General features: G+C 55.5%; 2 protein-coding genes across 5 annotated transcripts; one reads left to right on the forward strand and one right to left on the reverse strand.

Annotated features, from left to right (window-relative positions):
• Positions 1 to 775: 775 nt before the first annotated feature.
• On the reverse strand, positions 776 to 18,549 carry HNRNPM (heterogeneous nuclear ribonucleoprotein M). 4 transcript variants are annotated; one of them, XM_038163601.1, is made up of 16 exons: positions 18,364 to 18,549; positions 16,175 to 16,344; positions 11,099 to 11,151; positions 10,336 to 10,343; positions 10,160 to 10,253; positions 9,251 to 9,445; positions 8,800 to 8,953; positions 7,901 to 7,950; positions 7,549 to 7,609; positions 5,547 to 5,645; positions 4,923 to 4,967; positions 4,403 to 4,477; positions 3,916 to 4,014; positions 2,409 to 3,190; positions 2,044 to 2,095; positions 776 to 1,447 (listed from the first exon to the last, which is right to left on the reverse strand). In XM_038163601.1, the coding sequence occupies exons 2-16, from the start codon at positions 16,296 to 16,298 to the stop codon at positions 1,284 to 1,286; spliced, it is 2,055 nt and encodes a 684-aa protein (XP_038019529.1). In that variant the 5' UTR covers positions 16,299 to 16,344; positions 18,364 to 18,549; the 3' UTR covers positions 776 to 1,283. The 4 variants fall into 4 exon arrangements, with proteins under 4 accessions (XP_038019529.1, XP_038019528.1, XP_038019527.1 ...); XM_038163600.1 differs by having other exon boundaries at positions 5,547 to 5,648; XM_038163599.1 differs by lacking the exons at positions 5,547 to 5,645; positions 18,364 to 18,549.
• Positions 18,550 to 19,325: 776 nt separating this feature from the next.
• YJU2 (YJU2 splicing factor homolog) lies at positions 19,326 to 24,053 on the forward strand. The gene is made up of 7 exons (XM_038163464.1): positions 19,326 to 19,452; positions 20,028 to 20,128; positions 21,206 to 21,350; positions 22,902 to 23,036; positions 23,237 to 23,418; positions 23,797 to 23,931; positions 24,029 to 24,053. Exons 1-7 carry the CDS (start codon positions 19,429 to 19,431, stop codon positions 24,051 to 24,053), a joined length of 747 nt encoding a protein of 248 aa, XP_038019392.1. The 5' UTR covers positions 19,326 to 19,428.
• The last annotated feature ends 36 nt before the right edge of the window (positions 24,054 to 24,089 follow it).

A 24,089-nucleotide genomic window follows, 5' to 3' on the forward strand; every position in this document is an offset into this window, starting at 1 on the left:
CACCGGGGCTGTCCCCGACCCTCCCCGGCCCCATTCTAGGCTGCTCCGGACCCGGCCCGGCCCCACCGGGGCTGTCCCCGACCCTCCCCAGCTCCACCGGGGCTGCTCCGAACCTACCGGGACTGTCCCCGACCCTCCCCAGCTCCACCGGGGCTGCTCCGAACCTACCGGGACTGTCCCCGACCCTCCCCAGCTCCATTCGAGGCTGCTCCGGACCTGGCCCGGACCCACCGGGGCTGTTCCCGACCCTCCCTGGCCCCACCGGGACTGCTCCGAACCTACCGGGGCTGTTCCCGACCCTCCCTGGCCCCACCGGGACTGCTCCGAACCTACCGGGGCTGTCCCCGACCCTCCCCGGCCCCACCGGGACGTGCCCGGGGCCGCCCCCACTGCCGCACACCGGGACCCGTTTGTGGTGAAAGCGTTTCCTGCAGTACAAGGGGAATTCTCTCCCCTCGCAGCTGCAGCCGGTGTTTGCCCCGTACCTGCCTAGGCCAGACCTCCCCACAGGAGAGAATAAAGAGGTTTTTGACCCATTTTCAGTTCAAACCTTTCCACAGGCATCGACACAACCCAGGGAGGTTTTTAAACCAACATTGGCACTGGAGAAAAGCCTTGAGCTGGGACTGCCCAGGGATTATGTGGGATACAGGAGAGGGAAGATCCTGCACCCTTGGACACTTCTTGAGGAGATTCTGTCACAAATCAAGAGGAGCACTGGATTTCTTTGACAAATGCTGGCAGGGATTTTAGGCAGAGTAAAGGATGCTGGGACTGAAATACTGAACTGGCATTTATTATCAAAGTCAGACTGTTTACATCTGTCAGGTCAACGAAATGCCACAACTACAAAAAAAGATTGTGCACATGGCAGTTCCAATGCAAAAAACCAGTAAAACGGGGCTCCCTCGGTTAAAAAAAGGACTTAAAATTACTCCAGAAAGCAACCGGGCGGGGCTGAACAGCTTTACATCCAGTCAGAGGAGGAGGTGCGGGGCAGAGGCGCAGGGCAGAGGCGCAGGGCGGCCCTGCAGAGGTGCAGCCCTTGCAGAGGTGCAGCCCTGCAATGGTGCGGCGCAATGCAGCCCTGCAGCCCCGCAGAGGTGCGGCCCCCGCAGAGGCATAGCACAGCCCCTGCAGCGGTGCAGCCCCTGCATTGGTGCAGCCCCGCGGCGGTGCAGCCCCTGCATTGGTGCAGCCCCGCGGCGGTGCAGCCCCTGCAGAGGTGCAGCCCCTGCATTGCTGCAGCCCCTGCATTGCTGCAGCCCCTGCATTGCTGCAGCCTAGGCGTTGCGGTCGATCCGCACGTCGATCTCGCGGCCGCGCAGCTGCAGCCCGTTCATCATGCGGCACGCGCGCTCCGCCACCTCGGGCGACTCGAAGCGCACCACGCCGCAGCCCTTGGACTTGCCGTTCTCCATCTTGATGTCGGCGTAGAGCACGTGGCCTGGGGGCACAGCGGGGTCAGCCAACTCCCCTCCCAGTCCCCGTTCTCCACCCCAAAAACTGCTCCCCAGCCTGGCTCTGGCTCTCTCCATCCAATCCCAATTCCCCACCTCCCCACTCAGACTTTGGCACCCTCCATCCAGTTCCCATTCTCCACCCCAAAATCTGCTCCCCACCTTGGCTCTGGCACTGTCCCTCCAATCCCAATTCTCCATCTCCCCACTCTCCATTCCAGGTCCCATTCTCCACCCCAAGGACTGTTCCCCACCCTGGCTCTGGCACTCTCCATCCAATCCCAATTCCCCACCCCAAGGACTGCTCCCCACCCTGGCTCTGGCATTCTCCATCCAATCCCAATTCCCCCCCTCAAAGACTTTCTCCCTCTTTGCTTTGGCTCTCTCCAGCCCAAGGACTGCTCCCCACCTTGGCTCTGGCACTCTCCCTCCAATCCCAGTTCTCCAGCTCCCCACCCTGACTATGGCACCCTCCATCCATTCCCCATTCCCCACCCCAAGGACGGCTCCCCAGCCTGGCTTGGCACTCAGAGCTCTGGGAGGTTATTCATATCAATTCCTCAGGCGAGGAAAAACAACTCACCACATTCATTGAATTTATCTTTCAGCATTTTCCATGTAAAATCAAAAGGCAGCTGTGGGAGGAGAGAAACAAACCATTACTGAGGCTCTGCTGCACGATCTGCAGGCACCCCCAGCTCCCAAAAACCAGAATCTATCCCAGGACAGCCACTGCCATGAAACCATGGATCAGGGTGAGCCAGGAGCTCTTCTCCTGCTAAGGAAATGGCTCCAACTGTCCCCAAAGAGTGGCAGCATCCAGTATCAGACATTGTGGTTGGAAACCAAGCACGGATGGGATCAACACATCAGTGACAAGGAATGCCATGGGTGGGAAGGGAGGGGTGGGAAAGGGCAGGGGTGGGAGAAGGAAGAAGGGGCACTCACATTTCTCACAAATATCTGACAGGCTTTCCGGGCCACGCCGGGCGCGGGGCCTCCGGCTCCTCCCAGGGACCCTGCAAAATTCCCTGCGAAGTTGCCCCGCTCCATGTCCATGGGCCGCTCGAAGTTGCCGCCCATGGCCAGCCCCATGCGCTCCATGCCCGCCCCCATGCCCTGCCCCATGGGCGGCCCCATCCTCTCCATGTTGGCGGCCCCGATGCGCTCCAGGCCCATCCTGTCCATGGGGGCGGCTCCCATCCTCTCTATCCCGATCCTGTCCATGGGCGGGCCCCCGATGCGCTCCAGCCCCGCGGGCATCCTCTCTATCACCTGCCCCATGCCCGCGCCCATGCCGGCGGGCACCATGCGCTCCAGGCCGATGCCCATCCTATCCATGCCCGCGCCCATGCGCTCCACGCCCGAGCCCATCCTGTCCATGGCGCCGCCCACGCGCTCGATGGCGGCGCCCATGCGCTCGATGCCGAAGCCGATGCCGGAGCCCATGCGCTCCATGCCCGGCCCCATGCGCTCCATGCCCGGCCCCATGCGCTCCAGGTTGGGGGCCAGGTGGTCGATGCCCAGCGGGGCCATGCGCTCCATGCCCGAGCCCATGCGCTCCACGTTGGAGCCCATGCGGTCCAGCACCAGCCCCATCCTGTCTATCTCCGAGCCCACCCGCTCCATGCCGTGCCCCATGCCCGCCGGGATCCGCTCGATGCCCGAGCCCATCCTCTCGATGCCGGGGGCCATCCTCTCGATGCCGGGAATGCTGGCGTTGCCACCACCTGCAACACAGCACGGGCAGCGTCAGCAGCGGGGTGGGGACGCAGAGAGCTGAGAGCTGCTCGCCCTTCTGGGATCGATTCCATCCCCCAGAGCTCCCCCAGGCCAGGGCTCTGCGCCTGCAGGAGGAGGCAAACTCAGACGCTCAGGTCAGACCCCCCTGCAGAGCTGCCCCAGCCCTGGGACCCCAAAATAAAGATGTGGAGCTGCTGAGAGAGTGCAGAGGAGAGCCCAGAGCTGCTCACCTGGAGAGGAGAGCTCAGAGCCCCTCGCAGGGCCTGAAGGGGCTCCAGGAGAGCTGGAGAGGGACTGGGGACAAGGGATGGAGGGACAGGACACAGGGAATGGCTCCCTTGACTCTGAAATGTTGGGATTTGGTCATTAAACCAAATTAAATCTGGAAGCTGATGGAGGAGCTCTGCCTGCTCAGAGATGTTTGGGTTCAGCTTTGCTCCAGAAATTCTGCAGTTTCATTTCTGAGATTGTCCAATATTTCCAGGGAACGTGCTTAGAAGTTAAACGTGACACAGGCAGAAGGAGAAGCAGGATTTTGTTTTCACTGACAAAAATGAACAGCTTCCCAGCAGCATTTAAAAGCCAGGCAGCAAATTCCTACAGCAAATCTAAAATCTGCTTTTTTTTTTTTATCTGTAACACCCCCATAATTTGTGTGAGCAGTTCAGGGGTGAAAAGCAGGCAGGAAATGGATTTCATAGACTGCACTCACCTATTCCCCTCTCCAGGGTCTCTCCAAAACTCCGGGACATTCCCATCTCATTTCTTCCAAACTCCCTCTCAAATCCCCCTCCCATGGCCCGATCCATCTCTGCAAAGAGGAAGTGGAGAAGTTTGCAGGAGGTTTTATGGCCCCTGAGAACATTTCACCACAGGAATCGTCTGGAAGGTTCACAGCATAGGAAGGTTTTTGTGATTTTCTCCTGATCATTCTGTCATGGCTTCAGGAGCCCAAAGCCCCAAGGAAAAAGAGGATTTATCCCAAACACATGGGATGCTCTGGGCACTGGACAGAGCCAGAATCTGTCTGAATAAACCATCAATAAATCACTGGGTTTGTGCAGCTCAGAAACCAAAGGGGACTTGGGGACACAAGAGGGAAAATCCCAAGTTATTCCCATAAAAGTTGAGAAGAGGCCTCTGCAAAGAGGGAACCCTCCTGGGGAAGGCAGCAGGACAGACAAACAGCCAGTGCCTACCACTCATCCTGCCCATGTTCATCCCGGCTGGGAAGCGCCCGATGTTCTCCATGCCTCCGAAGGGACCTTCCATTCCTGAAAAACAGATTTACCAGGGATTCCTTGGAGTGCACTCCAGCTGCACACTGCACTGCCAGCGGCGTGCCACACGACGTGCCCACACAACCTTCCCAGCACCAGCTCCCAAAAAGGGGTCAGGATTTGGGCCCAGCATTATGAAACCCACGGAATCACAGAGCGCTTTGGGTTGGGATATTGAGGGTCCAGTTCCAACCCCCAGGGATGACACGTCCAGATCTCCCGAGCTAAGGAAGCACAGGTCGTGTTTTATGGGATGCACCCACCCTCCCCACACACCTGCAGCAGTTTGAATACCCAAAAAGGACCAAATCCCCAAAAAGGACCATCATCCTTGGTGATGATTCCCCAGCACACGAATTCCTGCCACACGCACACAGCTCAGTCTGCAGGACTCCCACAAAGGCCAAGGCATGAAGAGAGATCAGGAAGCACAGCTTACCTCCCATTTTATTCATTCCAAAGCCCATGCCTTCCATTCCCATTCCTCAAAATAAAAGAGAAAGCTTTATATAGCAGGTATCACCCAAGAAATTCCAGCCAGAGGCTGCAGAACTCAAACCACACAACACATCCGTGGCTTGGGCTGAAGAGCTTACATGGGATAAGTCTGAGGAGATTTCAACATTCCTGCTCAGAAAATCAAGCAGCAAAGGGGAAAAACCCACTGGCATTTCGACATGGAAAGCTGAGTGTGTGCTACTTTTTAGGTGGCTCTTTGAAACTTGTGCTATTTCAACAGATCCTCACCAAAGATTTGCAAGCCCACTAGAGGTGTTAAAAGTGAGAGATGGTTTGGAGTTTCATGGATCTTTGCAGTGTCTGCTGCTCATGCTCAAGAGTCAGAAAATGAGAGCTGTGTCTTGACCACAGTGAAAAAAAAAATTAAAAAATGGAGCAGTTGGTTAAGTTCAAGTTTCCATTATCAAGCTGAACAAAAAAAAACCTCATTTGGCTTTAACATTCCTAAGAAACTACCAACTTTTTGGGGAGGCAAACAAAGCTATCTACCTTCTACACAGCTTAAAGCTCTCATGAAACAAAAGCATAGGAGTAATCTTCTTACCTCCAGGTCCCATGTTGCCCATTCCCATGCCTTTGTTTAAATGATTTGCATCAATAGGTTGACCTCCAGGTCCTAATCCCATGCCAATACCACCAAGACCATCTGAAGAAAATATTCAGATATCAAAAAAGCCTTCTTTCCATAGTTTGACAAAACAGCAAGTTTTATTTCTTAAGTAATTGACTTTCATTCTCCAAAAAAAGCTTGCTGTGTCCCCCCTGTGGGGTGTGTACTGAAAGCAGGGAAGTGTGGAATAAATCAAGAGTAGATGTGTCTTGAAATAGGCTAAAAACTACCTCCAATTATTTGGTTTTATACTTAAATTTTTAATCTTACTGCTGAGAAAACTTGGTTTGGAGCTGACTCCTGAAAAATAACTGGCTAGAACACTGCTTCATTTGGGCAAAGTCCTCAGCTGAGGAGGGTGGAGTGGGCAATTTGGGAGAAGATGCCCTAAAGCTGTGCACAGTTCTCCCCTCCAGCCCTGCTGGGCTTGGCCCCTCGCAGGGGAGAACTGGAGCACCCATGGATCAATGACAGCCACCGATGGAATTGCGAGCACACAGCCAGCCTCTCTGAGCAAACACGACACGGCATCCCCAGGCAGGGAGCTCACCCTGCCTGAAGGATTCCCCAGCCCAAAGAAAGAAGAAAAAGCCCTTTTTTTCCTGAAGCAGGAAGAAAGTTCTCTGCTCGGCACAACCACCAGCTCATGGCATCCTCTGCCTGCAGGATTCCCTCGTTTCCAGCTCAGCACTGAACACAGGAGTGTTGAATCTTGTTTTAAAACAGCACAAGGTCCCCCTTCCCCGCCCCAGTAAAGGCCAAAATCCAGGCTTCCAGAGGGATTTAGGGAGTTTTACACCAAGGTGATGGAACTGGAACCCAACGACTTTGTCCTGAAGAGAGGAACGTCCTTACAGTGACACTCGACAGGCACTGAGAGCTGAACTAGGGAGGGACTAATTAGTGATCATTAATAATGGGCAATTTAGCAGCACACAACAGGTCTGGTTCCCAGGAAGAAAACAGCATCTGTCTGAACGCAGAGAATTCAGAATCCCAGACTGGTTTGGGTTGGAAGGGACCTTAAAGCCCATCCACTCCCAGCCCCTGCCCTTGCACAGCCCAGGCCGCTCGGGACAATTCCAATTCCATCAACAGCCCCAATTTAGCTGCACTCGAATGAGCTCGGCCTCCAGCTCTTCCAGTCCCAACTCTTCTCTTCAGTACTGCAGCATCTCATCCCAGCATGGCCGAGGTTGGGAGGGGCCTTTGCGGGGCCTCAGCTCAGCCCAGATCACATCCAGAGCTTTGGGGTATTCCCAGGGATGGAGACTCCTCAGGAGCTCTGAGCAACCCAGTCACCCTCCCAGGAAAGCTTCCTTACATCCACGTGGAGCCTGCGGGTTCCCACTGCTGCTTTAGGCTTGATCTTTTAGTTCGTTCCAATTCCAAGTTGGAAGGAGCAGCTCGGGGCAGCCAATTACTCTGAATTTTCATCTCCTGGGTTTTGGTCGGTGCTTTCTGCATCCTGCACCTCCAAGAAGAGCCTGGTTCCCCTCTTCTTTCCATATTTAATACATTGATAAGATCTCCTTTGGAAATGTGAAGGCCTGGAAGGCTCCCAGGTCCTGAATTCAGCCCCTCCAATTTAAGGGAGAACATTCCATTCCCAGAGCACCATCCCACAGGAGGTGCTGACCGATTCACTGGATTTCCTTAAATCCCACATTAATGGGATCCTGGAATTGCAATGGAGAGCTCTGGAAGCCTTGAGAAGGTGAATGTTTTAAGACAAGCTTCTGGCCATGAGCTGAAAGAAGTATCCAAAAAATCACTGAGCAGCTCTTCTTCACTATTCCCCTTTCTGAAATTATTCAGGAATTTGGATCCCAGTTTTCCAGTGTGAACCAGAGTTTTACTGGGGCTGGGACTGGTTCCCAGGGCTGAACAGCCAAATAAAAAGCAGAAGATGTTGAACCATGCAGGGGACACTTACGAGGGAGTTGTTGGGGTCGCTCTGGAGGGAAGAAATCTCCTTTGGGGAAGGCTCGTTCATCCTAAAAGGAATTCAACACGTTAAAGCTGGCAAGGAAAGCAGGAAATTACTTCCAGATTCTTAAAACTTTGCATTGAAATACAGAAATTTCAAGTTAAAGCAGTCTTGACTGTGGTTTTGATTTGTCTATTAGCAGGATAATCTGAACTAACCTTCCCCGATTGCATCAATTCAGCAGGCAACAGGCAAATCACACATTTCCCCCTCTGGATTTTGATCCACCCTTGAAACCACAAATTCCCCCCGGATCAGGAGGGCACTGCCAGCTCAGGGGGAACGGGGGTGTCCTCACCATTTTGACGTGCATGGGTCTGTCAAAGAGCAGCTGCCCATTGAACATCGCTGGGGGTTGTTAAGGATCGCTGTTCCAGCACTGAGGGCTCTGACTGGGAGCACAAAAACCCCTCAGAAAATCCCACCTCCTCAGTTATCATTCACAATTATCCCAAATGCTTCTGCCTTCTCCAAAACGAAAAAGCCTTGAAATCCAAATATGCTGAACATTCAAAACAAAAAGCTTTTTGAAATGAAAAAATGATAAAAACGCATTTCTGGGTAAGATTAAGTTCACAAAGAGATTCAAGATGTAACTCTAAGTCAGCCCAAGTGTTCAAAACTTCCTCAGTCACTTTATCCATTGAAACCAGGAGGAAACAGGGAAAAGTTCCACAGCAACACATTCTGAAGTGTGCCACCACTCAAACAGAAACCTTGGGAAAGGAAAGAATGAATATTTCCTTCCTATCCACACCATAACCAGGAGCTGAGAGAGTAATACCTGCAATTTCATTGCTGTTTGGTTTCTAGGTGGCAAATCTCTGAAAGGGAAGAGAAACAGGAACACACCAGCTCCGTGTGCCTTGGCACGGGGACTTTTTCCCTTTCCAGACAAATCTTCTCAGAAAATTTTATTTTAATACTAATTACAACCTAAAGACAGAAACTCAGCTGGGACAGAAGTACATTTATCCATGTAGGAAAGAGAATTTTCCTTTGCTAAAGATCCTGTCAAACTGCAACAATTCCTTCAAGATGGAATCTTGTCTCCGTTTCGCTTTTCCTTCCATTTCCCATCCACTACAACTTGACCTTCCCTGCCACGGCAACATCCTCCTCCGGAATACAATTCCCCTCTCCCCTGCTGCGTTTCCTGGGTTCCCTGCCCCACTGCCAGCTTGCTGCCAAGGATACAGATGGCCTGCACGGCCTCGATGGCCTGCTCGAAGGTGACGGTGCCGATGCCCCGGCTCTTGCCGTCCTTGTCCTCCAGGATGTCGGCGCGCACCACCACCCCAGCCATGCTGAACACCTCCTTCAGCTTCTTCCAGCCCACCTTGTAGTCCAGCTGCAAAACGGAAATGCAAGAGAGGTTTCCATGAGAAAACAGCTTCAGTGGGCTCCTGTCCTTCCCTGGTATCGGCATTAAAGTTGTCAGAGAGCTGAGATAAAATTCAATGCAAGTACAGAGGTTTGTTCAAAAATCCCAATTAACACACACTGTGGTCCACCTCGAGTGAGAACCTCCTGTGCACAGAGCATCAGCAGGGCACGGAGGAACTTTGCCAAGGCTTTTCCTCCCTCAGATTAGCCCCAGCTGAGAAGCTCCTGTGCTGGACGTGCAGCAGGGGTGCCCAGCACTCACGTTGGCCACGAAGACGGTGCTGCCGAGGCGGCCGGCCTGCAGGGCGTGGATGATCTCGTTGGGGATGTTGGGGTTGTTCAGGATGCTGGGGGGGATGTTGATCATGCCAGGGCCACCGGGGCCGGGCCCGATGCCCATCCCTCCTGCTGCCATCACCTTCTGCATGGCCCTCCTGGCGTGCTCCCCGTCGGGGTCCTGAGGGACACACACACACTCAGATCAGATCCCCGTGCAGCATGGTCAGTGCCAGGGCTCCAACAGGCACAGACAGGAGCTCCCTTTATCCCAGGATATCTGCTCCTTAAGCATTGCCAGTCAATTTATTTCATTTTAGCCAGCATCCTTTTATCCTTTAAATGATTCCTTTATACCCTTTATTACTGGAGTTATTCCTCCCCAGGCATGTCCCTGCTTCCCAAGGTGTTGATCCATCACCAAGAGCAAACCTCTGTTCCCCCTGTTCCAAACCCTGATAAACCCCCAGTGCCACTGGAGAGGGTCTGGAATGAACTGCCAGGACTGGCTGTCAGCAGCAAAGCCACTAAAATGGAAACGCATCTTTGAGGCATTCCAGGAAAAGCTGATTCTATGGAATCGCTGGTGGAATCCATTCATCCTGACGCAGAATTGAAAGGGAAGTTTGTAAAGAACAAACACGGAGGCTTCTGTGTCAAATCATTAACAAAGGAACTGCAATTAAAGCCAAACTCCTGCTTTGTCCTCACATCAAATTTAGTCTTGATACTCACAAGTTCAGCAGCAGTTAAAACGATCAGGAAAAGGCTGACTGGGGGTTTTTATCCTATTTAAGTCCTGCTTTCTGTCCATTATCCCCTGAGTCAGCCCTAAACCCTCAACAAGAACTCCCCCTTCCCCCTCCACCCCTGCCAGAGCAGATCCCCTCCTTACTTCTTTCACTTTCAGGGGTCTCCCACCAAGACTGTGCTTGTTCAGAACTTCAGCAGCCTTTTTCATGCTCTCCTCCATCTTGAACTCAACCACCCTGCGGGGACACAACACAGCTCAGGACGTTTTGTTTGAAGAAGCCTCCTCGGATTTCTGGTAAAAATTCAGAGTGAACTTACGCGCATCCCTGGCGAGGTGATTTCCCAGGGCAGTCACAGGGAGGAGGGAAGAGAGAAGAAATAAAGTCAGTGAAAGCCCAAATCACACACAGCTATTTTATTATTAAAGCCAAATCACATCAGTTAAGCCCTACCAGCGAAAATAAACGTAACCTTACGCAGGCAAGCCTCCAATAGTGCAACTCCATAACTTCTTATGCCTTAACAGGATTAACCTGGGGTCTCTGAGCTTGTAACAAACACTGAATCCCGACTCTCCGAGAAATACCACACGCTTCCTGTGACCTGCTCTTCCCTGGCATACAGCAAAACCCTCCACACTCTCACCCTAAATCCATCTCCTTCAGGACACTTAGGAGTGCTCCTGTTGTCTTCCCTGCTCCTGGACTCGAGGCCCATGAAGGCACTGAACGTTTACATTTAGGAATTTGCCTCTCTCTGCTGGCCCAGGAAGTGGAGTTTGCAGCACCTGCTGTTGCACCCTGGCCCTTCCAAACTCAGCCAACCACTCGAGTGACTTTTCCAAAGCACAGGAATATTCCAGAGCCCTGTCCCGCCTGCTGGGCTCCAGGGTCACACGGCCAACGCCAACGGCACGCAGGGAACAGCTCCTGACTGCAGAGCCCACCCCACCTCCTCCCATCCCACAGCACTCCTGACCTAGAGCCACTGCACATCCACACTCTGAGCCTCCCTGGCCTCCTGTCCAGCACACAGAAACATTTCAGGTAGAAAATCCACAAAGAAACTCTCAAACACTTACCCTTGACTTTCCTTCAGCGTCCATTAAGAGCTCCACGTATGTTACCTCACCAACTACAAATCAGATTCCAGACGACACAGATACCAAGGGAGAAAAGCCAAGAAAACAATGGGAATTTAGAACAATCAACAACCGTGTATGGAGCCTCTGCCTTAAAAGAAAGCCCAGAAACACTCCACGTTCTCTAGACCACAAAACTGGACAATTACAGGTATGCAGTAAAGGCTTCAAGCACTTCAAGAATGTTCTTGGTTTTCCTCCACCTCAAAAGACAAATTTCCACCGTTCCCTGGATCTTTAGGGCCCGCTCGTTCCCTGAGGCAATCCAAACCCCTGGGAAAGGCTGCAGGAATGAGATTCCTTCACTTTCCACAGGATGCAGTCCTGGCTCCCTAATCCAGAATTTCAAGTGACTTGTTTTTGTCAGGATTTAAAAACAAATAAGGAGTCACACTGAACCAACAGATCAAGAGATCGCCACCTGCCTGCTGTTTGTTTTAACAGGTTTTTGGTTTTTTTTAAGCCAAAATAAATTCTATTTTAGCATTAAAATCTGCCATATTTGCTCTCAAGACAAAACTGTCAACAGCAAAAGGCAGAAGTCCATGGAAAACTCGCCCTGCCCCTTTCCTCACAGGACTGGGATTGCCTCTCTAGGACCAAAGAACCCTGGCAGGGACCTCCAGAATGCAACTACCCAAATGGCTGCTGCCTTTGAAGGGACTGGCGTACAGAAGAATGCAATAAACACTCTTTTTTATTATTATTTTTTTTTCCTTCCTGGTTTTACAAGTCCTAGGGTTTAAATTTAAACCAGGAGGAGTCCAAGCTGCATTATGTGGACAGTGGAATGTTTTATTTGTGGGAAACCACGAGTAGGAATAGTTTGAAGTGGAGCAAGGAACTGGGGTTTCACAAGACTCTGCCAGGCACAGAGGGGGATGCTCAGCCTGACCTCCCCAGGCCCAGCAATTTGCAGGAAAAACTGGCAATTTGTGGAAAACTGACAGCCTGGAAGGGCTCTCCTGAAGCTGGAAAAACAAAAAAAAGAGGAATGCTTAAGGAAAGCACGGATCTGTAATCTCCGTTTCTTATTTTAAACAAGAATTTAGCAGTCAGAGAACAGGATGAACAGCTCTGATCCACTCGTGCTTCAGGAGGACAACGCGCGAGGCTGGAAAAGGCTGACAAATCCCTGTGAAAGGGACTCCATGGATTGTCCATGACCACCCACAGCTCCAGCAGCTCCATCCATGCTGGATTCGAGCCCAAGGAGGAACTGCAGTGGTAATCCCTCTGAGCTCCCACAGCACTGTTCCCAAGGAGTCCTGGGGGTTCAGCACGAGGTTCTGACACCATCCAGCTCAAGAGCAGCAGCCAGAGTCCAACCACGCCTGGGGTGGGATTCCCCAGCTCTTCCCAGGTGAGCTCCACTCCAAAACCTCCCTGAGCTTCCAGGTCTGGCACTCCCCAGAGCGAGGGCTCTCCTCTCCCAGCACTTCAGCTACAGCTCCTCACAAACAGCTCCCCAAGGGGTTTGCCAAGCTTGAGGATACCCAATACAATGGAACATCTGCTCTGGTAACCAATCCCTGACTCCCAACCACGGGATCTCCAGGAATCTCTTGGAAAGTTGAGTCTGTGCCAATTTTGCTCAGAGCTTCCTGTTGGAGCCTTACAGATCCATGAAAATGCAAATATCCAGCCTGAAGTAGCTGCTTTGCTTTAAAGGACACCGGGACTTCCCGAAGAGCCCAATTTCAGACAGCAGGAGGGGGGAATGACACACCCAGGGCAGCAGCTCTGAGCCAAGACTGAGCCCAACCACTGCCATGAGAACGCAGGAATTTCACCCTCAGATGTGTGAGAGGAGCCAACCCAAGCCCTCTGCCAGGAGAATGCTGTCTGCAGCTGGCAAAAGAAACCTTTTTTAAGAAGCTAGGCTGGGTCAGGTTTTCTTTGGAGTTTTGGGGTGTTTTTCTAGATCCCAAACCACGGGATGCCATGGAAAAGTACCAGGAGCAGATGCCCATGTGCTAGACCAGGATAAATGCCCAGTGAGCCTGGCAGGATTCCCTTCCCAGCTGGATTCTGACAGGGAACACCCCAGAGCCACAAGGGGAGAAATTTCACCCAAGCACAGAAACTGTTACTTCAGGAGCTTCCCAAGGGAGGAAACTTCCAAAAAACACTGGCTCCAAGTCACTGCAGGCTCAGTAAAGGAACCCCATGGTGTCTTTATGACTTTAGAGGAGACTGATTTATGGATTTATTTAAACCTCACACCTAAAGTTTGGAAAACTGTCCCAAACCAAGAGACTGGAGCAGAGTTTACTGCAATAAGCAGAAATCCAAACTGAAGGAAGCTTCAGTGCTATTTAGCACAGGCACTGTTTTTAATCCTCTTGAAAACTTCCCATCACTTTTATCAGTACAGAAAATGCCAGAGTTCCAGCTGGGCTGCTCCAGCAGAATTCCAATCCTCTGCAGGGCCTGTCCAGGAAGCTCAGGTCAGGATTCACACACAGGGTGACCTGAGGCCCTGAAGACACATCTGGGAACTCCTCAGAACAAGCTCAGACAGAAATAACAACTTTAGCTTGGGCAATTTGATTTTTAACAGTTTGTGAAAAGCCAAAGAGCTCTGAGAGGTGTGAAAGGTGCAGAGGGAAGTGGGAGCAAGCCCAGAACTGGGACAGGGGAAATGCTTTGTGGCAGTCATTCCTTGCCCTCCAGGGCCAAAAGTAAATACTAAATATGGAAGGAAAACCCCAAGCTGGCTGGATGTCTCCTCATCTTCTGAAGAACCATGATCCAAGAGGATCAAAAAGCTTCACAGTTGCAATGTGAGGCAAAGCAGAGCTGGCCACAGCTCCTCCCTCATTTACAGGTAAAGCTTGGGACAGGCAGCCCCTGAAAAGTTACAGGGGAGAGAAGAGGAGGAAGATTTACCCAGGAAAGCTTTGGCTGGAAAGGGAGAAGGAAAACCTTCCCAAAGCAGAGACAGCAGTCAGCAATTCTGCCACAGATGGGGAAGGGGAACTTCCCTTTTGCAAGAGAACAGCCAAAGGGGTGATTCAGGCTCTCCAAGAGCTCAGGCAGCAGAGGGAGTGAAAAGCTCCCTGCAGCCAGGGAAGGGCTGAGATTCCTTGGAAAGATGGTGGGAGCCCAAGGGAAACAGAGCAGCTCATCAGAGACTGCAGCAAATGGGAAGAGGGAACCGGCCAAGGGCAGAGCAGCACTTTCCTTCCCCATCCCTCCCTCCCTGGCTCCCCAGAACTGCACACCGTGACCAGATCCTGGGGACTCTGCACTCAGGTAAGCCCTTGTGTCTGCCAGCAAAACGAGGGAGTTCCAAACAAGAACATCTCTGCGTCGCATTACCAACATTCCCACTGCATACCTGTAATTGAGTTTCTCCAAGCAATCCACTGGCATGCCCGAGCATGGAGAGACAGAGAGGAGGCACCTGGAGCAGCCCGGCCACTCCCAGGCTGCAGGAACAGCGGCACCTCCCCGAGCTGAGCTCCTGCTGCTACAGCCCCAGCCCTGCAGAGCCCTCACACACCCAGGGTTTCCCCTCGGGCACAGAATTCCACCTGCTCCCACAGCCTGGGACGGCTGGCCTGGCGTTCTTACGCTTCCAAAGCAAGAATTCCAACGGCTCGGGGTTCCTGGGGCTTGGAACTGCTCTGCCTTGGGGCAGGGACTGAGCACGGCAGCTTGGGAGAAGTCCAGAACAGCTCCGTGGCAAATGCGAACGCCTGGATTCATCAGCAGCGCCAAACCCCAGGAACGACCCCGCTTTTAGCAGGACAAGCCCTGCAGCCAGAAGGAAAAGGCTCCCACGTTCCCCTAGGAGCACCTGCTGCAATGAGCAGCCGAACAGCCCGGCAGGAAACAATCTGAGCCCGGCCTGTGCCACCCACGGGCACTGCAGAGAAACCACAGACACCGGGAACGGGATCCAACGCAGCACTGAGAGCGGGACACCTCCACACCCGGCACGCCACGGGGCGCTGAGGGCTCCATCCGTAACCAGGGCCTGCTCCAGCAGCCCCCGAGGCTGACGCTGTTGCCATGGCACACCACCACTGCTGCCTCTCAAACAGCCCCTCGTTAGGGAAGCTCCCAGTCCCGAGGGCTGTTCCACAGACTCTGCCGCCGAAGACAAACAATTGAAACCCTCTGGAACTTGGTTTTCCCCTTCTTCAGGCCACACGTCAAACACCTGAGCTGGCAGTCCTCACCCCGCTCCAGCACAATGACCACTGCCCGCTACCCTGGCTGAGGCTCTGGACCCAGAAGTGCCCCACAGGAAATGTTGTGCTGTTACTCTGGACTCGGTTCAGACGTTTGAAGGCTGGAGAAGCCAAGGATTTTCTTGCCACTCCACTGCACTTCCAAGGTGACTTGAAAACTAGAAAGCTGGGCACCAGCCTGAAGAAATGACACTAATTTAGACTTGTCACTACCTGAGTATTCAGCTCAATCTCTTCATCTTCCTCAAGAGATGAGGATGCTCAGGTCAGCAAAGGCAGCTCCCATCCACACGGGAATTAAAGGGAATCGTGGAAGGGGGAACGCCACAAACCTGATTTCCAAAGCCCTGATTCCGCTGCAGCACATGCCAAAGCACCAACCTGATTTCGCAGGTCACCCTTAAATACATTGAACTGCAACCAAGGGCAGAACGGCTCTTGAAGCCAGCCCAAACCCCTGCGAGTCTGGGGACACAGCTGGACATCCACACACCAGAGCAGGGCGTAACCACCTGAATGCCCAAAAAACATTAAAAAGCTTCAGAAAGTTCTGCTGCACTTCAAGGCTACCACCTGCTGAAAGCCTGGGGTCGGATCCCTCAGGAAAACACCGCCAACGCTGGCACGAGGCTCTACCAGCTGCACGCCCCAGGAACCATCCCTGGAAGGCTGCCAGGGACCAGGCTGTGCAGCACCCAGAAGGCTTCGGGAAGAGCTTTCCCAAACTGTGTGGCCGAAGTGCAAGCGCTGAGCTAGAGCCAGAGCCAGGCCCGGGCTGGGCAGCGCCAGCCTCTCCACCTGAGCTGCACTTTACCTTTCTCTTTGACCAGGTCCTTCAGCGACTGCCACTTGACGTCGAAGGGGATGTTGGTGATGAAGGCTCGGTACCTCTTGGCGGGGTTGGCGTAGGGCTCGAAGCGGTTCCCTCCCCTCTTCATCCCCTTCTCCTTCTTCTTCTCATTCGGGGTCGGGCGCTCGCTTTCGCTGCGGGGAGAGAATTCCTGTGAGCTGCTGGGATGGGGCAGGGCAGCCAGCCCGGAGGGAGCAAAGGCAGAGCTGCATCCTGAACACAGAGCACTTCGGCTGGGAAGGGACCTTAGAGCCCTGCCTGTCTTGAAAGGGAAAAAAAACAAACCAAGGGAACAAAAAGCTTCAGCCTCAGTCCTGCATGATTCCCCTCACTAATCCAATTGATCTCCTTGCTCACTCAGGGCTGCTGGGGAAGATGCACCGACACATCCTGAGGAGGAATTCAGAACACATCAGATAACGAAGCTGAAGTTTCTGCGATCCCTCTGTCCGGAGCTTTTCCCAGCCTAGCACCTGGGCAGCCCTGCAAATTCCAGGTCAGAAATCCCAGGAAATCCCTTCAGGACCATTTCAATCCCTGAGCACACACACCAGCCTGCAGGGAAAGGGAAATTGAGACTCTGGAGGCCTCTGAAGGTTCCTATTTGAGTGTGTTCCCTGCTTCCACCACCCAGCAGCCAAAGCTTCTGCAGGCACAGGGATGGGAATCTTCCAGTCTTTCTCTCACTAAACTTTTTCTAAAGCCTCTTTAACGAATGAAATAATTAAAACTCCAAAATTAGACTTGAAATAGGACAATCCTTTTTCCACCTTCATTTCTGAATGCAGCCGTGTTAAAAGCTGCACTCTGATTTCAGCTGTTCTTTCTTAAACTGCATTTCCCCCAAGGCCACCGAGAGCGTGCCCACAGCGTGTTATCCCTGGGAAGGGAGAGCTCTGCCACGTGGAGCTGGATATCCCAAACACAACTGCCCCTGCAGACACAAACAAATCCCCTGGAGGCGTCCCAAAGGGAACAGGCTCAGGAAAAACCAAAATCACAGCAAGGAGATATCTTTATTTATGCTTCCAGGAATTAACTGGCTCCTCATGCAGACAAACTGCTGACTGCATGTTCCCAGGAGTGGTGGGAACAGAATCCAGGGTGGGAACACCTTTCCCTGTCCCTGCCTGGCTCAAGCTGCACAGCCAATGAATTTGTGTCTGGCAGTATTTTATTGCCCAAAGCACACTCTGACTGCTCTCCAATGGAAAAAAAAATAATAAATATGGATCTTTTTCCCCTAAAGCGACACTTGCAAAGCTGTTCCTGGGCTCGGGAAACACAAATCCAAGCTGGAGTCTGCAGCAGGAATGACAGCACACCAGGTTCAACCTGATTCTTATCACCCTGCCATGAAACCGAGGCCAAAAACGCCCTGAGGGAGAGAAGTCCTTTCTCTTCACTGGATTTGGTACCAAAACCGGCTTTGCCAACTGTGCGATTTCCACCGAGCATCAACACGAGGAAGTGAGAAGCAGCAGAGGCTTCTGGTGCCCTTCATCCCCACGTTGAGAGCCGGAACTGCAGCGCGGCCGATTCTGGTTTAAATTTCCGAACGTTTCACCGAGGGATTGAGCAACCCCTCCCCGGCACCACCGTGAACTCTCACCCTCCAGGGGTCTGCGCTCCTGAACCCCCTCACGCGTGAATCACCCCCGGCTCCAAAGCGAGCAGCAGGATGAGAGGGGTGCCGAGAGCAACGGAGCCCTCACAACTCACTGACAGCACAGAAAGTAATGAACTTCAAACATCCCTTAAACATCCCCACGCCGGCACCGCCCGCTCCGCCCAGGGAGGCCTGAACTCCGCCAGAACTCAGCAGCAGCTTTTCCTGAGGGGATGGGTGATCCCAGGGGACACGGGTGACCCCGGGGGACGGGGGTGACCCCGGGGCTCCCTGGAACCGGGCCCAGAGCGCCGCCGGAGCCCCGGAAGCGCCTTCGGGCCGGCCCCGCCCGGGGTCCCAAGGCGCGCCCGGAGGGAGCAGCGGCCGCAGCGCCAGGAGAGGCCCCGCACCGGTACCGACCCCGCCGGGACCCCCCCCGCCGGGCCCGGTCCCTCCCGCCGCCCTCAGGCCGGGCCCGGGAGCGAGGAGGCCGCACGCGGCGCCTCGGCCGGACCGGCAGCGCGGCCCCTCACGGCCCCCCTACCTCTTGGGGGGCGGCCCCCCCCGCGCCGGCCGCCCCGTTGGGCGCTGGCGGAGCCGCCGCCGCCGCCGCGGCCGCCGCCGGGGGCGGCTCCATTTTGCCGGGGGCGCTTTGCGAGGCCGCGGCCGCCGCCATTTCCCAGCGCGTCCTTTGTGTGGGGAGCGCGGGGCACGACGGGACGGCGCCGGGGGCCCCGGGCCGCCAGGGGGCGCCGCGCCGCGCGTGCGCGCGACGGGGAACGAGCGCCGGGCGGCGAGGCGGGAAAGGGCGCGCGAGGCGCCGCGCAGGCGCGGTGAGGAGGCACCGCCGCCCACGCCGGCGGTAATGGCGGGCCCCGCGCGGGCGCGCTGTGGAGGAGCCGTGCAGGAGGGGCGGGCGGCACCGGGGAGTGAGGATCTGAGAATGCGCAGGGCTGCGGCCACGCGGTGCGGCGGGCGGGGCCGGCGGCAGCGGCGCCTGGGACTGCCCGCGCTGGCGGCGAGCCCGTGGGAGGCGCGCTGTACGGAATGGCGGCAATGGCGGTGCCGTACAGCATGGCTGCCGTGGCCGCGCACGCTCAGTGGAGTGAGCGAAAAAACGGCTTCAAACTCGAAACGAGTCAGAGTCCTCGGTTTTTAGAAAGCAAGTGACATTTTAAACACAACCAGACTGTTTGGGCACTCTTGTCTACATGATGAGTATGCGGCAGGGGAGATCAGGGGAGACCTACATCCCATGTTGCTGTGAGGAAGCCGAGTTTCCCCAGCTCTAGATCGCAGCCCCGGGGTCCCCCAGCCCCAGATCGCAGCCCCGGGGTCCCCCAGCCGGAGGACAGCCGCCCTCCAGGACCCAAGAATGTGCGGAACCCCCTGTGAGGCCGCGGCTCTTCGGCGGACTCTTGGCTGCGTGGAACAACAGCCGGGGGCGCATCCGTTGACAGGCAGCTGGAGCAGCCAATAACAGGCGAGGAACGGGGAGGCCGCGGCTCGCTGCGCCAATGAGCGGCGGAGGGGGCGGGGCCAGACTCGGAAGCGGTGAGGGGCGCGGGGGCAGCACCGGCAGCACCGGGGACCGGGAGAAGCCGCAGCGATGTCGGAACGGAAAGTGCTGAACGTGAGTTGAGAGGAATCCCCGCCAGGGGGGCCGGGGGAGCGCCCCGAGCCGCGCTGGGCCGGGGGAGGGCGCGCCGGGGGCTCCCGGTTGGTTCGGGAGTCGCTCCGAATCCCGGGATCGAGTCCCCGCTGTGCCCGGTGCCCGCCTCGTCCCCAGCCCCGGGCACCGCGTGCCCGTCCGGGCCGTCCTTGAGCACCCCAGGGATGGAGGCTCCAGAGCTCCCCGGGCAGCTCATTGCAGTTTATCATCAGCCCTTCCCGTGAGGGAGCTCCCCGGTGTCCGGTTTGAGCCTCCGTGGGGCTTTGCTCCATCCTGCCGCTGTTCCCTGGCTGCAGAGCCCGAGCCCCGCCTGGCTGCAGCTCCTGTGCGAGCGGTGGGGAGTGGGAAGATCTCCAGAGCTCCAGAATTCCCAGATCCGCTCTCTGTCTATAGAAACATTCCCTGGAATTCCCAAATGTAGAAACATTCCCAGCACTCCCAGATCTTCTCTCTCCCACAGAAATATCCCCGGAATTCCCAGATCTCCTCTCCCCACAGAAATATCCCCGGAATTCCCAGATCTCCTCTCCCCACAGAAATATTACCCCCCGGACTTCGATCCGGCCAAGATCCCGAAGCTGAAGCTGCCGAAGGACCGGCAGTACGTGGTGAGGCTGATGGCCCCCTTCAACATGAGGTGAGAGCAGCCCTGGGATCACCCCTGGAATGATGGGATCCCTGCTGGAATGATGGGATCACCCCTGGAATCCTGGGATCCCTGCTGGAGCCCTGGGATCACCCCTGGAATGTTGGGATCCCTGCTGGAATCCTGGGATCACTGCTGGAATCCTGGGATCACTGCTGGAATAATGGGATCCCTTCTGGAGCCCTGGGATCACTGCTGGAATGATGGGATCACCCCTGGAATCCTGGGATCCCTGCTGGAGCCCTGGGATCACCCCTGGATCCAGGAGATCCCTCCTGGAGTCCTGAGATCACTCTGGAGCCCTGGGGTCCCTCCTGGACCCCTGGGATCACTTCTGGAATAATGGGATCACCCCTGGAATAATAGGATCAGCCCTGGAGCCCTGGGATCTCTCCTGGAGCTCTGGGATCACTGCTGGGATGGGATGGGATGGGATGGGATGGGATGGGGGATGGGATGGGATGGGATGGGATGGGATGGGATGGGATGGGATGGGATGGGATGGGATGGGATGGAAGGGCCTCAAAGCCCACCCAGTGCCACATCCAGGCGTTGTTAAACACACCCAGGGATGGTGACTGCACCACCTCCCTCTGGCCCAGGAATTCCTCTGACATTTCCCAGCCCTGCTGTCTCCTCTGAGGTTCCCCAGCCCCTCACTGCCTCCCCTGACACTTCCCAGCCCCTCAGCTGCCTCCTCTGACGTTCCTCAGCCCCTCTCCAGCCCCTCAGCTCCTCCCCGGAGGTTCCCCAGCCCCTCAGCTGCCTCCCCTCATGTCCTGCAGCCCCTCAGCTGCCTCCCCTGACACTTCCCAGCCCCTCAGCTGCCTCCCTGGAGGTTCCCCAGCCCCTCACCATCCCCGCTGCCTCCCCTGATGTTCCCCAGCCCCTCACCATCCCTGCTGCCTCCCCAGAGGTTCCCCAGCCCCTCTCCAGCCCCTCAGCTGCCTCCCCAGAGGTTCCCCAGCCCCTCAGCTGCCTCCCCTGATGTTCCCCAGCCCCTCTCCAGCCTCTCAGCTGCCTCCCCTGATGTTCCCCAGCCCCTCACCATCCCCGCTGCCTGCCCAGGTGCAAGACGTGTGGCGAGTACATCTACAAGGGCAAGAAGTTCAACGCGCGCAAGGAGACGGTGCAGAACGAGGCCTACCTGGGGCTGCCCATCTTCCGCTTCTACATCAAGTGCACGCGCTGCCTGGCTGAGATCACCTTCAAGGTCAGCTGCCCGCAGCTCCCCGCCTCCCAGGCTGTCACCGTCGCGTTTTCTGGCAAATCCCCTTGGCCAGGGTTTCTTCTCTTGGGGATGTTGAGGAGCCGCGGAGAAAAATGGAAACAAGAATTACCCGATGGCTTCTCCTGTGCTTTGCTGCTTTGGAATGGGGTTTGGGGGATGTTTGCCCGGCAGGTGATCGTTTGATTGGTTTCAGTGAGTTGTTTTTACTTAATGACCAATCGTTTACTTAATTTACAGTCATTTACTTAATGACAATTCCGTGTCAGGACCCTGGAAGAGAGAGTCACGTGTTCACTCTCGTTCTTGTTCTATCTGTATCCTTTCTCTATTCTTTAGTGTAGTTTACTACAGCATTCTTTGATCTAACATAGATCATAAAATAATAAATCAGCCTTCTGAGAACATGCAGGCAGATTCACTCAGCCCTCCCCTCCTCGGGGCTGCCTGCAAATTCAACACCAGGGACATGGGATGGAGCTGTGCCAGGGCGTGGGATGGAGACCAGGGAAAGGTTTTTCCCCCTCATGGACATGGGATGGAGATCAGGGAAAGGTTTTTCCCCCCAGGGTGGTGGGATGGAGATGAGGGAAAGATTTTTCCCCTCAGGGACATGAGATGGAGACCAGGGAAGGGTTTTTCCCCCCAGGGTGATGGGATGGAGATCAGGGAAAGATTTTTTCCCCTCAGGGTGGTGGGATGGAGACCAGGGAAAGTTTTTCCCCCCAAGGTGGTGGGATGGAGACCAGGGAAAGGTTTTTCCCCTCAGGGACATGGGATGGAGACCAGGGAAAGGTTTTTCCCCTCAGGGTGGTGGGATGGAGATCAGGGAAAGGTTTTTCCCTTTAGGGACATGGGATGGAGACCAGGGAAAGGTTTTTCCCCTCAGGGTGGTGGGATGGAGACCAGGGAAGGGTTTTTCCCCCCAGGGTGATGGGATGGAGATCAGGGAAAGATTTTTCCCCTCAGGGTGGTGGGATGGAGACCAGGGAAAGATTTTTCCCCTCAGGGACATGGGATGGAGACCAGGGAAGGGTTTTTCCCCCCAGGGTGATGGGATGGAGATCAGGGAAAGATTTTTTCCCCCTAAAGTGGTGGGATGGAGACCAGGGAAAGATTTTTTCCCCCAAGGTGGTGGAGTGCTGAGTTCCCCCAGGGAACGGGCACAGCCCCAAGGCTGCCAGAGCTGCAGGAGCCTTTGGGCAGTGGGGTTGGTGGGATTGTCCCGTTCAGGGGCAGGAGCTGGTGGTCCCTCCCAGCTCAGGGTGTTCCATGACTCCCTGACTCTCCTGGCCAGCAGAGGCTGATGTGGGGGTTTTGTTCACTAATTTGAGATTCTCTGGTCAGTGCGTTGAAGAGTGTGCTGGGCTTGGGAAACCACAAAACTGTGACAGCTGAGTCTCAGGGAGGGTTTTTGGCTGGATCAGCCCTTCCTGTGGCAGCTCCGTGGGTGGAACTGGGGTTGTGTGGCTCTGAAGGTGGCTGTGAGCTGCCTGGAGCTGGATCCCCACCCCCAGTGGCTCTGTTCCCCCTCAGACAGACCCCGAGAACACGGATTACACCATGGAGCACGGCGCCACCAGGAACTTCCAGGCAGAGAAGCTCCTGGAGGAGGAGGAGAAGAGGATTCAGAAGGAGAGGGAAGAGGAGGAGCTCAACAATCCCATGAAGGTACAAAGACTGCAGGAGAACCTCTGCCACTCTGCTGGCTCTCCCCAGCCACAGCAGTGCCTTTGTAGCCATTCAGACTTTCCTGTCCTACCCAAAAATGAGGATGAGGAAGATCCTCTTGTGCTTCATCCAGCATGGGGAGGTGTTGGAGGCTCCTGTCAGGCTCTGCTGCCTCAAATATCCCAACTTATCCCACCCAGGTCCTGGAGAACCGAACCAAGGACTCCAAGCTGGAGATGGAGGTCCTGGAGAACCTGCAGGAGCTGAAGGAGCTCAACCAGCGCCAGGCCAACGTGGATTTTGAGGCCATGCTGAAGCAGTACAAGGAGCTGGAGGAGGAGCAGAGGCGCAAGGAGCAGGAGGAGGACGAGCAGGAGATGAAGTGAGGGGGCTGGAAGGGCTGGGGGTGGCACGAGCCAGGCTGGGCTGGGAGAGGGGGGTGAGTTACCAGGATTTGGGGGGTGCGAGGAGATCCCAGCCTGTCCTGGCAAAGTGTTCAGGAAGGAGGAGTGGGAGGTCCTTCCAAGCCAACCAGGCTGGGATTCTGTGGGATCTGAGCTGCTGGGGGGGTCCAATCCTCTGGGGAGTGCCCTCCCATGGCCACAGTTCCTGCTCAGGGCTGAAGCTCCAGATCCCAGCGCTGCAGGGTTGAACCTGATCCCACAGAACCCCCTGGGAAGGGGGATCCCGAGGCTCCCCTGGAGCGAGCAGGGCCTGGCAGTGGGATGGACCCAGCTCCAACACTGGCGTGTCCCAGCAGGGCCATGCTGGAGCAGGCCCAGAACCGCCGGCTCCTGGTGGACTCCGACTCTGACGAGGAACCGGCAAAAGCCCGCCCCGCTGCCACGGCCCAGACAAAACCCACGGACATCCTGCGGGAGGTGAGAGGGGCACAGCCGGCCCTGCCCTGCCCTGCCCCAGCGCTCTGCCCTGGGGCTGTGTGTGCCCGTGGTGTCCCTGCTCTGGGTGACACGCCTGAGCGGCTCCCAAAGGCCGTGTCCCTGTGCGCTGGGCTGAGAGGAGCCAGGGCTCGCGGGGGATTGCAGGCTGGTT

This window comes from Motacilla alba, chromosome 28, assembly GCF_015832195.1.
Source record: "Motacilla alba alba isolate MOTALB_02 chromosome 28, Motacilla_alba_V1.0_pri, whole genome shotgun sequence".
NCBI lineage: Eukaryota > Metazoa > Chordata > Aves > Passeriformes > Motacillidae > Motacilla > Motacilla alba.